General features: G+C 52.5%; 1 protein-coding gene and 2 pseudogenes across 1 annotated transcript; all 3 read left to right on the forward strand.

The window, feature by feature from the left end:
• Positions 1 to 204: 204 nt before the first annotated feature.
• LOC129042529 (uncharacterized) lies at positions 205 to 1,248 on the forward strand. The gene has a single exon (XM_054498697.2). The coding sequence runs from the start codon at positions 279 to 281 to the stop codon at positions 1,113 to 1,115; it is 837 nt and encodes a 278-aa protein (XP_054354672.2). The 5' UTR covers positions 205 to 278; the 3' UTR covers positions 1,116 to 1,248.
• A 7,827-nt stretch (positions 1,249 to 9,075) lies between these two features.
• On the forward strand, positions 9,076 to 9,764 carry LOC134739971 (large ribosomal subunit protein eL31-like; annotated as a pseudogene).
• Positions 9,765 to 11,403: 1,639 nt separating this feature from the next.
• On the forward strand, positions 11,404 to 12,979 carry LOC129042527 (TMF-regulated nuclear protein 1-like; annotated as a pseudogene).
• Positions 12,980 to 13,572: the final 593 nt, after the last annotated feature.

Genomic DNA, 13,572 nt, shown 5'->3' on the forward strand with positions numbered 1-13,572 from the left:
AGATTAGCCCCTGAGAGCCAGAAGCTGTTTGCCTTTCAGTGGGAAGATCCGGAGTCAGGTGTCACTACTCAGTACACTTGGACCCGGCTTCCCCAAGGGTTCAAGAACTCCCCCACCATCTTCGGGGAGGCGTTGGCTTGAGACCTCCAGAAGTTTCCCACCAGAGACCTAGGCTGCGTGTTGCTCCAGTACGTTGATGACCTTTTGCTGGGACACCCCACGGCATACAAGCTTATGGAGCAGCCCCCTTTGAAGATCTCCAGGTGGACTTCACAGAGATGCCAAAGTGTGGAGGTAACAAGTATTTACTAGTTCTTGTGTGTACCTACTCTGGGTGGGTGGAGGCTTATCCAATACGAACTGAGAAAGCTCGTGAAGTAACCCGTGTACTTCTTCGAGATCTTATTCCTAGATTTGGACTGCCCTTATGGATCGGCTCAGATAACAGGCCGGCGTTTGTGGCTGACTTGGTACAGAAGACGGCAAAGGTATTGGGGATCACATGGAAACTGCATGCTGCCTACCGGCCTCAGAGTTCCGGAAAGGTGGAGCGGATGAATCGGACTATCAAAAATAGTTTAGGGAAAGTATGTCAGGAAACAGGATTAAAATGGATACAGGCTCTCCCTATGGTATTATTTAAAATTAGATGTACCCCTTCTAAAAGAACAGGATATTCCTCTTATGAAATATTATATCATAGGCCCCCTCCTACATTGCAGGGACTTCCAGGCACTCCCCGAGAGTTAGGTGAAATTGAGTTACAGCAACAGCTACAGGCTTTAGGAAAAATTACACAAACAATCTCAGCTTGGGTAAATGAGAGATGCCCTGTTAGCTTATTCTCCCCAGTTCACCCTTTCTCCCCAGGTGATCGAGTGTGGATCAAGGACTGGAATGTAGCCTCTTTGTGTCCACGGTGGAAAGGACCCCAGACTGTCGTCCTGACCACTCCCACCGCTGCGAAGGTAGAGGGAATCCCAGCCTGGATCCACCACAGCCGTGTAAAACCTGCAGCGCCTGAAACCTGGGAGGCAAGACCAAGCCCAGACAACCCTTGCAGAGTGACCCTGAAGAAGACGACAAGCCCTGCTCCAGTCACACCCGGAAGCTGACGGGTCCACGCACGGCCGAAGCATGAGGAAGCTTATCGTGGGATTCATTTTTCTTAAATTTTGGACTTATACGGTAAGGGCTTCAACTGACCTTACTCAAACTGGGGACTGTTCCTAGTATATTCTTTTTTTTTTTTTTTTTTTTTAAATTTATGAAGTATTTATTGATCGTTCTTGGGTGTTTCTCGGAGAGGGGGATATGGGAGGGTCATAGGATAATAGTGGAGAGAAGGTCAGGAGATAAACACATGAACAAAGGTCTCTGGTTTTCCTAGGCAGAGGTCCCTGCGGCCTTCTGCAGTGTTTGTGCCCCTGGGTACTTCAGATTAGGGAGTGGTGATGACTCTTAAAGGGCATGCTGCCTTCAAGCATCTGTTTAACAAAGCACATCTTGCACCGCCCTTAATCCATTTAACCCTAAGTTGACACAGCATATGTTTCAGAGAGCATGGGGCTGGGGGAAAGGCCATAGATCAACAGCACCCCAAGGCAGAAGAATTTCTCCTAGTCAGAACAAAATGGAGTCTCCTATGCCCACCCCATTCTACACAGACACAGCAACAATCTGATCTCTCCTTCCTTTCCCCACACTTCCTCCCCTTCTCTTCAACAAAACCGCCATCGTCCTCATGGCCCGCTCCCGATGGTCGCTGTCTCTTTGGAGCTGTTGGGTACACCTCCCAGACAGGGCGGCCGGGCAGAGGCGCTCCTCACTTCCCAGACAGGGCGGCCGGGCAGAGGCGCTCCTCGCTTCCCAGACGGGGCCGCCCGGGCAGAGGCGCTCCTCTCCTCCCAGACGGGGCGGCCGGGCAGAGGCGCTCCTCACTTCCCCGATGGGGCCGCCCGGGCAGAGGCGCTCCTCGTTTCCCAGAAGGGGCCGCCCGGGCAGAGGCGCTCCTCACTTCCCAGACGGGGCCGCCCGGGCAGAGGCGCTCCTCACTTCCTCCCAGACCGGGTGGCAGCCGGGCAGAGGTGCTCCTCACCTCCCAGACGGGGCGGCCGGGCAGAGGCGCTCCTCACCTCCCAGAGGGGGCGGCCGGGCAGAGGCGCTCCTCACCTCCCAGAGGGGGCGGCCGGGCAGAGGCGCTCCTCACTTCCCAGACGGTGTGGCGGCTGGGCAGAGGCGCTCCTCCCTTCCCAGATGGGGCAGCCAGGCAGAGGCGCTCCCCACTTCCTCCCAGACGGGGTGGCGGCCAGGCAGAGGCGCTCCTCACTTCCCAGAGGGGGCGGCCGGGCAGAGGTGCTCCTCATCTCCCAGACGGGGCAGCCGGGCAGAGGTGCTCCACACTTCCTCCCAGACGGGGTGACGGCCGGGCAGAGGCACTCCTCACCTCCCAGACGGGGCGGCCGGGCAGAGGCGCTCCTCACCTCCCAGACGGAGTGGTCAGGCAGAGGCGCTCCTCACTTCCCATATGGGGTGGCGGCCGGGCAGAGGCGCTCCTCACTTCCCAGATGGGGCAGCCGGGCAGAGGCGCTCCTCACTTCCTCCCAGATGGGGTGGCGGCCAGGCAGAGGCACTCCTCACCTCCCAGACGGGGCGGCCGGGCAGAGGTGCTCCTCATCTCCCAGACGGGGCAGCCGGGCAGAGGTGCTCCTCACTTCCTCCCAGACGGGGTGGCAGCCGGACAGAGGCACTCCTCACCTCCCAGACGGGGCGGCCGGGCAGAGGCGCTCCTCACTTCCCATACGGGGTGGCAGCCGGGCAGAGGCGCTCCTCACTTCCTCCCAGACGGGGTGGCAGCCAGGCAGAGGCGCTCCTCACTTCCCAGACGGGGTGGCCGGGCAGAGGCGCTCCTCACTACCCAGACGGGGTGGCCAGGCAGAGGACTCCTCACCTCCCAGACGGGGCGGCCGGGCAGAGGCGCTCCTCGCTTCCCATACGGGGTGGCAGCCGGGCAGAGGCGCTCCTCACTTCCCAGATGGGGCAGCCGGGCAGAGGCGCTCCTCACTTCCTCCCAGACGGGGTGGCGGCCGGGCAGAGGTGCTCCTCACTTCCTCCCAGACGGGGTGGCGGCCGGGCAGAGGTGCTCCTCACCTCCCTGACGGGGCAGCCGGGCAGAGGCGCTCCTCCCTTCCCAGACGGAGTGGCCAGGCAGAGGCGCTCCTCACCTCCCAGAGTGGGCGGCCTGGCAGAGGCGCTCCTCACTTCCCAGAGTGGGCGGCCGGGCAGAGGCGCTCCTCACTTCCTCCCAGACGGGGTGGCGGCCAGGCAGAGGCGCTCCTCACCTCCCAGATGGGGCGGCCGGGCAGAGGCACTCCTCACCTCCCAGAGTGGGCGGCCGGGCAGAGGCGCTCCTCACTTCCCATAGGGGGTGGCAGCCGGGCAGAGGCGCTCCTCACTTCCCAGATGGGGCAGCTGGGCAGAGATGCTCCTCACTTCCTCCCAGATGGGGTAGCGGCCAGGCAGAGGCGCTCCTCACCTCCCTGACGGGGCGGCCGGGCAGAGGCACTCCTCACCTTCCAGAGTGGGCGGCCGGGCAGAGGCGCTCCTCACTTCCCAGAGTGGGCGGCCGGGCAGAGGCGCTCCTCACTTCCCAGAGTGGGCGGCCGGGCAGAGGCGCTCCTCACTTCCCATAGGGGGTGGCAGCCGGGCAGAGGCGCTCCTCACTTCCCAGATGGGGCAGCTGGGCAGAGGTGCTCCTCACTTCCTCCCAGACCGGGTGGCGGCCAGGCAGAGGTGCTCCTCACCTCCCAGGCGGGGCGGCCGGGCAGAGGCGCTCCTCACCTCCCAGACGGGGCGGCTGGGCAGAGGCGCTCCTCACCTCCCAGAAGGGGTGGCTGGGCAGAGGCGCTCCTCACTTCCCACATGGGGTGGTAGCCGGGCAGAGGCGCTCCTCACTTCCCAGACGGGGTGGCGGCCAGGCAGAGGCGCTCCTTACTTCCCAGATGGGGCAACCGGGCAGAGGCGCTCCTCACTTCCTCCCAGATGGGGTGGCGGCCAGGCAGAGGCGCTCCTCACCTCCCAGACGGGGCGGCCGGGCAGAGGTGCTCCTCATCTCCCAGATGGGGCAGCCGGGCAGAGGCGCTCCTCACTTCCTCCCAGACGGGGTGGCAGCCGGGCAGAGGTGCTCCTCACATCCCAGATGATGGGCGGCCGGGCAGAGGCGCTCCTCACTTCCCAGATAGGGCGGCCGGGCAGACGGGCTCCTCACATCCCAGACGATGGGCGGCCAGGCAGAGACGCTCCTCACTTCCTAGACGGGGTGGCGGCGGGGCAGAGGCTGTAATCCTAGCACTTTAAGAGGCCAAGGCAGGAGGCTGGTAGGTGGAGGTTGCAGCGAGCCGAGATCACACCACTTCACTCCAGCCTGAGCACCATTGAGCGTTGAGTTAGCGAGGCTCCGTCTGCAATCCCAGCACCTCGGGAGGCCGAGGCAGGCAGATCACTAGAGGCCAGGAGCTGGAGACCAGCCCGGTCAACACGGCGAAACCCCGTCTCCACCAAAAATACAAAAAGCATTCAGGCGTGGCGGCGCGCGCCTGCAATCCCAGGCACTCGGCAGGCCGAGGCAGGAGAATCACAGGAGCCCGAGGCAGGGAGGTTGCAGTGAGCCGAGATCATGGCAGTACAGTCCAGCTTGGGCAACAGAGGGAGACCGAAAAAAGTGGGAGAGGGAGACCGGGGAGAGGGAGAGGGAGAGGGAGAGGGAGAGGGAGAGGGAGAGGGAGGGCGAGGGCGAGGGCGAGGGCGAGGGCGAGGGCGAGGGCGAGGGCGAGGGAGAGGGAGAGGGAGAGGGAGAGGGAGAGGGAGAGGGAGAGGGAGAGGGAGAGGGAATATTCATTAGGTCACCGAGGTAGGACAGCAAATTAAAACAATGTTTCTGTTCTATAGTTATTATGAATGTATGGGAACATTAAAAGAAACTTGTTTGTATAATGCCACTCAGTACAAGGTATGTAGCCCGGGAAATGACCGACCTGATGTATGTTATAACCCATCTGAGCCCCCTGCAACCACCGTTTTTGAAATAAGAATAAGAACTGGCCTTTTCCTAGGTGATACAAGTAAAATAATAGCTAGAACAGAAGAAAAAGGAATCCCCTAACAAATAACTTTAAGATTTGATGCTTGTGCAGCCATTAAGAGTAAAAAGCTAGGAAGAGGATGTGGTTCTCTTAACTGGGAAAGGAGCTACAGAGTAGAAAATAAATATGTTTGTCATGAGTCAGGGGTTTGTGAAAATTGTGCCTATTGGCCATGTGTTATTTGGGCTACTTGAAAAAAAGAACAAAAAGGACCCGGTTTATCTTCAGAAGGGGGAAGCCAACCCCTCCTGTGCTGCCAGTCACTGTAACCCACTAGAACTAATAATTACCAATCCCCTAGATCCCCGTTGGAAAAAGGGAAAACGTGTAACCCTGGGGATCGATGGGACAGGCTTAAACCCCCAAGTTGCCATTTTAATTAGAGGGGAGGTCCACAAGCACTCTCCCAAACCAGTATTTCAAACCTTTTATGAGGAGCTGAATCTGCCAGCACCAGAACTTCCAAAAAAGACAAAAAATTTGTTTCTCCAATTATCAGAAAATGTAGCTCATTCCCTTAATGTTACTTCTTGTTATGTATGTGGGGGAACCACTATCGGAGACCGATGGCCTCGGGAAGCCCGAGAGTTGGTGCCTACTTATCCAGCTCCTGATATGATTCCAGTTCAGAAAGCCCAAGCTAGCAACTTCTGGGTCCTAAAAACCTCAATTATTGGACAGTACTGTATAGCTAGAGAAGGGAAAGACTTTATCATCCCTGTAGGAAAGCTTAATTATGTAGGACAGAAGTTGTATAATAGTACAACAAAGACAATTACTTGGTGGGCCTAAACCACACTGAAAAGAATCCATTTAGTAAATTTTCTAAATTAAAAACTGCTTGGGCTCATCCAGAATCTCATCAGGACTGGATGGCTCCCGCTGGACTATACTGGATATGTGGGCACAGAGCCTACATTCGGTTACCTAATAAATGGGCAGGCAGTTGTGTTATTGGCACTATTAAGCCGTCCTTTTTCTTATTACCCATAAAAACAGGTGAGCTCCTAGGTTTCCCTGTCTGTGCCTCCCGAGAAAAGAGAGACATAGTTATAGGAAACTGGAAAGATAATGAGCGGCCCCCTGAAAGGATCATACAGTATTATGGGCCTGCCACATGGGCACAAGACGGCTCATGGGGATACCGAACCCCCATTTACATGCTCAATCGGATCATACGATTGCAGGCCATCTTAGAAATAATTACTAATTAAACTGGCAGAGGTTTGACTGTTTTAGCTCGGCAGGAAACCCAAATGAGGAATGCTATCTATCAGAATAGACTGGCCTTGGACTACTTGCTAGCAGCTGAAGGAGGAGTTTGTGGAAAATTTAACTTAACCAATTGCTGCCTACAAATAGATGATCAAAGACAGGTAGAAAACATAGTCAGGGACATGACAAAGGTGGCACATGTGCCTGTACAGGTTTGGCACGAGTTTAATCCTGAGTCTTTATTTGGAAAATGGTTTCCAGCTATAGGAGGCTTTAAAACCCTCATTGTAGGCGTATTGCTAGTGATAGGAACTTGCTTGCTGCTCCCCTGCGTATTACCCTTGCTTTTTCAAATGATAAAAGGTTTTGTTGTTACTTTGGTTCATCAGAAAACTTCAGCACATGTGTATTATATGAATCACTATCGCTCTATCTCACAAAGAGACTCAGAAAATGTGGATGAGAGTGAGAACTCCCACTAAAAAGTGAAAATTCTCAAAGGGGGGAAATACGGTATGGGGCTACCACTTCTCCTGTTGTCCTTCTCAGTTTCTCCCCAACCTCCCCTTTTCCCTAGTTTATAAGACAGGAGAAAAAGGGAGAAAGCAAAAAGTTGGAAAGAAACAGAAGTAAGATAAATAGCTAGATGACCTTGGCACCACCTGGCCCTGGTGGCTAAAATAATAATAATATTAACCCCTGACCAAAACTACTGGTGTTATCTGTAAATTCCAGACATTGTATGAGAAAGCACTGTAAAACTTTTTGTTCTGTTAGCTGATGTATGTAGCCCCCAGTCACGTTTCTCATGCTTACTTGATCTATTATGACTTTTTCACGTAGAACCCTTAGAGTTGTAAGCTCTTAAAAGGGCCAGGAGTTTCTTTTTTGGAGAGCTCGGCTCTTAAGACACGAGTCTGCCGATGCTCCCGGCCGAATAAAAAACCTCTTCCTTCTTTAATCTGGTGTCTGAGGAGTTTTGTCTGCGACTCGTCCTGCTACAAAATGAGTTAATGAGCTAAAAATAAAAGATTGGAAAAATGTATACCATGCCAATGCTAATCAAAAGAAAGCTGAGTGACTACATTAATATCAAAATAGATTTTAGAGCAAAGAATATTACCAAGGATGATTAACGTTATGTCATAATGATACAGGGGTCAATTCATCAGGAATTTGTGACAAGCCTAAATCTTTATATATCTAATAGCAGAACTTCAAAAAACTTGAAGCAAAAACTGATAAAACTGAAGGGAGAACTAGACCAAAAAAAGAGTTTAGAATAATGTGCATAGCATGCTATTTTTTATGCAAAAATACTAATGTATGCTTGAATTTATAGGCTACCTATGAAAGGATTATGTAAGAAACTGATAATACTTGTTGCCTCCAGGAAGGGGAGTTTGATGGCTAGGGTACAGAGAGAGAAGGGAATCTATTCCCATGTATACATATTACCTATTAAAAATAACCATCCTGGCCAACATGGTGAAATCTCGTCTCTACTAAAAGTACAAAAATTAGCTGGGTGTGGTGGCGGGTGCCTGTAATGCCAGCTACTCAGGAGGCTGAGGCAGGAGAATCGCTTGAACCTGGGAGGCAAAGATTGCAGTGAGCCGAGATCACGCCATTGCACTCCAGCCTGGGCAACAGAGCAAGACTCTGTCTCAAAAAAAAAAATAGAATGTTTGCCAAGCACAGTGGCTTATGCCTGTAATCCCAGCTCTTTGGGAGGCCAAGGCAGGAGTATCACTTGTATCCAGGAGCTTGAAACCAGCCTGGGCAACATAGCAAGACCCCATCTCTACAAAAAATAAAAAATTAGTTGCCCACAGTGGCATGTGCTTGAAGCCCTAGTTACTCAGTAGGCTAAGATGGGAGGATCACATGAACCTAAATCGAGGCTGCAGTGAGTCATGATCATGCCACTGCACTCAGTCTGCATAACAGAGTGAGATCCTATCTCAAATAATAATAATAATAATAATAGGCCAGGTGTGGTGGCTCACACCTGTAATCTCAATGCTTTGGGATGCCAAGGCAGAAGGATTGCTTGAGCTGGACAACATGGTGAAACCCTCATCTCTACAAAACCACCCTGGGCAACATGGTGAAACCCTCATCTCTACAAAAAATAAAAAAATTAGCCAGGCTTGGTGGTGCACACTTGTGGTTCCAGCTACTCAGGAGGCTGAGGTGGGAGGATTGCTTGCACCCAGGAGATCAAGGCTGCAGTGTGCCAAGATCATACCACTGCACTCCAGCCTGGGTTTCAGAGCAAGACCCTGTCTCCAAAAGAATAAATAAAAATAGAATTTTTTTTTTTTTTGAGACAAATTCTCGCTCTGTTGCCCAGGCTGGAGTGCAGTGGCACAATCTCAGCTCACTGCAAGCTCCGCCTCCTGGGTTCACACCATTCTCTTGCCTCAGCCTCCTGAATAGCTGGGATTACAGGCGCCCGCCACCACGCCCATCTCATTTTTTGTATTTTTAGTGGAGACGAGGTTTCACTGTGTTAGCCAGGATGGTCTCAATCTCCTGACCTCGTGATCCACCCGCCTTGGCCTCCCAAAGTGCTGGGATTACAGGCGTGAGCCACCACACCCGGCAGAAACAGAATTTTTACAGATAAATAAGAGCCGAGGAGTAGAGAAAAGTTGTATAAATAACTCTTTGAAAAAACTTTTGTTGGCTTCCTTTCCAATTTGGGCCTGGCAGAATGGCTCCTGCAAAGAAGGGTGGCAAAAAGAAAAAACGCAGTTCTGCCATCAACGAGGTAGAGGTGGTGACCTGAGAATACACCATCAGCATTCACAAACACATCCATGGAGTGGACTTCAAGAAGTGTGCCCCTCGGCCGAGCGTGGTGACTCATGCCTGTAATCCCAACACTTTGGGAGGCCGAGGCGGGCGGATCACAAGGTTAGGAGTTCGAGACCAGCCTGGCCAACATGGTGAAAACCCATCTCTACTAAAAATACAAAAATTAGCCAGGCGTGGTGCTGGGCACCTGACATCCCAGCTACTCGGGAGGCTGAAGCAGGAGAATCGCTTGAACCTGGGAGGCGGAGGTTGCAGTGAGCTGAGATCGTGCCACTGCACTCCAGCCTAGGTGACAGACCAAGACTCCATCTCAGAAAAAAAGAAGCATGCCCCTCAAGCACTCAAAGAGATCTAGAAATTTGCCGTGAAGGAAATGGGAACTCCAGATGTGCACGTTGATACCAGGCTCAACAAAGCTGTCTGGGCCGAAGGAGTAAGTAATGTCCCATACTGTATCCATGTGCAGTTGTCCAGGAACATAATGAAGATGAAGATTCACCAAATGAGCTCTATACTTTGGTTACCTATGTACATGTTACCACTTTCAGAAGTCTACAGTCAGTATGGATGAGAACTAACTGCTGATCATCAACACATCAAATAAAGTTATAAAATTGCAAAAAATACCACAAACTTTTGTTGCATAGAACAAAGAAATGTGGTGGTTGTTGGAGGAGCCTGTCAGGTCAAGAAATAGTGTTTTTAAGATGAGGGATAACAGAGTGTGTAGAATTATGGGAATAAAGTAATGAGGAGAGTAACCATGATGGTGAAGAGACAGAGGGGACATCTGAGACAGCAAAGTATTTAATAGGTAGAGGTGGTACCTGGTGACCAAATAGTGACCTTTGCTAAAAGGAACACCTACTCTCTGGTAACCAGGGGAAGAAAGAGTCCATGGGTACAAATGCAGATGAGGATATACTATGTGGAAAATGAGGGAGTTCCTTTCTGATGGCTTCTGTTGTCTCAACGAGGTCATTAGCTTGTCAAAAAATAGATGAGGTAGGCTGGGCACCGTGGCTCACGCCTGTAATCCCAGCACTTTGGGAGGCCAAGGCAGACGGATCACGAGGTCAGGAGATCGAGACCATTGTGGCTAACACATGGTGAAACCCCGTCTCTACTAAAAATACAAAAAAATTAGCCGGGCGTGGTGGCCTTCCACCACGTGATGATGCAGAAAGAAAGCCCTCACCAGATGTTAGTGCCTTGATCTTGGACTTCTGGGCTCTGAAACTGTGAGCCAATAGATTTCTGTTTGTTATAAATGAATCATTCTTAGATATTCTCTTATAGCAGCACAAACAAACTAAGACAACAACCTACAGAATGAAAGTATTTACAAATTATATATCTGATAAGGATCTACTCTGCGGAATATAGAAAGAACTCTTACAACTCAACAACAAAAAGACAAACCCCCCAATTTTAAAATGGGCAAAGGACTTGAACAGACATTTTCCAAAGAGGGTGTACAAATGACCAACAAGCACATGAAAAGATGTTCAGTATCTTTAGTCATTAGGGAAAGGCAAATCAAAACCACAATGAGGCTGGGCGCGGTGGCTCATGCCTGTAATTCCAGCACTTAGGGAGGCCGAGGCAGGTAGATCACTTGAGGTCAGGAGTTCGAGACCACCTGGCCAACATGGTGAAACCCCGGCTCTACTAAAAATACAAAAATTAGCGGGGTTTGATGGTACATGCCTGTATTCCCAGCTACTCAGGAGGCTGAGGCAGGAGAATCGCTCGAACCTGAGAAGTGGAGGTTGCAGTGAGCCGAGATCACACCTCTGTACTCCAGCCTTGGCAACAGAGTGAGCCTCTGTCTCAAAAAAAGAAAAACAAAACAAAACAAACCACAGTGAGATACCACTTCATATCCATTAGGATGGCTACAATTTTTTTTAAATAACAAGTGTTAGCAAGGACATGGAGAAATTGAAACTTTTGTACATTGCTGATGGGAATGTAAAATGGTGCAGGCACTGTGGAAAGCAGTGTGATGGTTCCTCAAAAAGTTAAGCATAGAATTACCATATAACCCCAAGTCCAACTGCTAGGTATATACTAAAAGACTCTAAAATGGGTATTTATTTATTTATTTATTAAATGAGGCAGGGGGTGGGGGCTGTGGCCGTGTCTAGCTGTTCAGGTGCGCGGTGCTCATCCTCCCTGCGCACCTACAGCCGCAGACTGCCGTGGGCTGGGCGGGCGGGGGATGCCGGGCTGACGCATCAGCGCCTGCGGCCCGGGGGCCCAGGAGGGGACGGCAGAGCCGGGGTCGTCGCCGCCGCCGCCCCGGGATCCCATGCCGTCCTCTCAGCCCCCGCCCCCAACTCCGACCTTGACCCCTACCCCGACCCTGGGTCAGTCTCCGCCGCTGCCGGACGCAGCCGGGGCTTCGGCAGGCGCGGCCGAGGGCCAGGAGCTGCAGCGCTGGCGCCAGGGCGCTAGCGGGGTCGCGGGGCTCGCCGGTCCCGGAGGGGGCTCTGGCGCGGCGGCGGGGGCGGGGGGCCGCGCGCTGGAGCTGGCCGAAGCACGGCGGCGGCTGCTGGAGGTGGAGGGCCGCCGGCGCCTGGTGTCGGAGCTGGAGAGCCGCGTGCCACAGCTACACCGCGTTTTCTTGGCGGCCGAGCTGCGCCTGGCGCACCGCGCGGAGAGCCTGAGCCGCCTGAGCGGCGGCTTGGCGCAGGCCGAGCTCTACCTGGCGGCTCACGGGTCGCGCCTCAAGAAGGGCCCGCGCCGCGGCCGACCCCCCCGCGCTGCTGGCCTCGGCGCTGGGCCTGGGCGGCTGCGTGCCCTGGGGTGCCGAGCGACTGCGGCGCGGCCACGGCCCCGAGCCCGACTCGCTCTTCCGCCGCAGCCCACCCCGCGGCCCCGCCTCCCCGCAGCGCTGACCTCCACGCCCGGACCCCTGGCCATCCCGACAAGCTTCGCCGAGGTGCCGACCGACCGACTGATCGCGGACGCCGGCTGGATGGACTACGGATCCGCAGGAAGAGACAGTGGGAGGCCAGGGGCCCAGTAGAGGAAGCTGAGCTCCTTCCAACTCCTCAGAGACTCCACTCTATGGATCTGGACCTCTGGATTCGGCTTTCTCCCTGGGCACTGCCTTCAGGAACACGTTGAGAATTGACCTTACACAATCCCAGCGCCCTCCTCACAGGAGCCTTTCACTTCACAGTGGCAAGGGGCTGGTTCTGGGGAACTGGCTGACGCTCTGAATTTCTTCATATACCCCACATTTGACTTTGGCTTACACTGTACAATTGGAGATGTTGCTACAGGTCCTTGAGATGCAATCAGATTAAGCGTAGCAAGCATTGCCAATGGGAAACTCAAAATAATTTATTTTTTTCCCTTTCCCCCTACCCCATCCCCGGCCAAGAATTTCTTTTAAAGATATCGTCATCATTCTTAAACAACATTCTTAACCCCCAGCTGGGGTCCCCATTTTGGTAGATGTCATTGCTTCAAGTCTAACGGCGCCGGGAGGCCTGTTTGAGGGAAAACATTAGTTTGAAAAATCCCTGTTCCCTTCATCCACTGCCCTTGTTCTCCACGTGGGACTGTGCCTGTGGCCCCTCAGAAAGATAGTCTGCTGGCTCCTAGGGGTTGGGGTGGGGGACACACCTTTTTCTCAGGAAGAGGTGATGGCAATGTAAAACATCTAAGCAAAGTTTTAAATGAAAAAAAGGAAACACATTTAAACATCCTGATAATGGAGGGAAGAGGGGGCACATTTACACATGGCCCAGAACTTGTAGAATTCTGCAAAGTGAATGTATATTGAATTAGTCTCCTGCCTTATACATTCAGGAAGAATAAATTTCCATAATGTAAGGCAAAAAAAAAAAAAAAAAAAGAGGCAGGATCTTGCTCTGTTGCCCAGGCTGGGGTTCAGTGTTATGATCATAGTTCACTGCAGCCTTGAACTTCTGGGCTCAGGCAGTCCTCCCGCCTAAGCCTCTTGAGTAGCTGGGACTACAGGCACATGCCACTATGTCTTGCTAATTTTTAAAATTGTTTAGAGTGGGGGTGTGTGTGTGGGGGGGCTCTCACCATGTTGCTCAAGCTTGTCTCTAACTTCTAACCTCAAGAAGTCCTCCTGACATGGACTTCCAAAGTGCTGGGATTACAGGTTTGAGCCACTGTGCTGGCCTGAAAATAGGTATTTAAACAAATACTTATATGTGCATGTTCATAGCAGCACTATTTACAATAGCCAAAAATGTACAAACAACTCAAATATCCATCAGCAAATAAATGCATAAACCAAATATGGTATATACATACCTACTTCCCCCCAATGGCTCTCCTATCCCTCAGTAGACTTGATGTTCTCTCATTTGTGACTTCAGAGTATATTCCACAGCTTAAGCTTTAG

Source organism: Pongo pygmaeus, chromosome 7 (genome assembly GCF_028885625.2).
Source record: "Pongo pygmaeus isolate AG05252 chromosome 7, NHGRI_mPonPyg2-v2.0_pri, whole genome shotgun sequence".
NCBI lineage: Eukaryota > Metazoa > Chordata > Mammalia > Primates > Hominidae > Pongo > Pongo pygmaeus.

Excerpts from the sequence above, each read along its gene's own strand:
- LOC129042529 (XM_054498697.2), top strand. The coding sequence starts at position 279 with ATGCCAAAGTGTGGAGGTAACAAGTATTTACTAGTTCTTGTGTGTACC.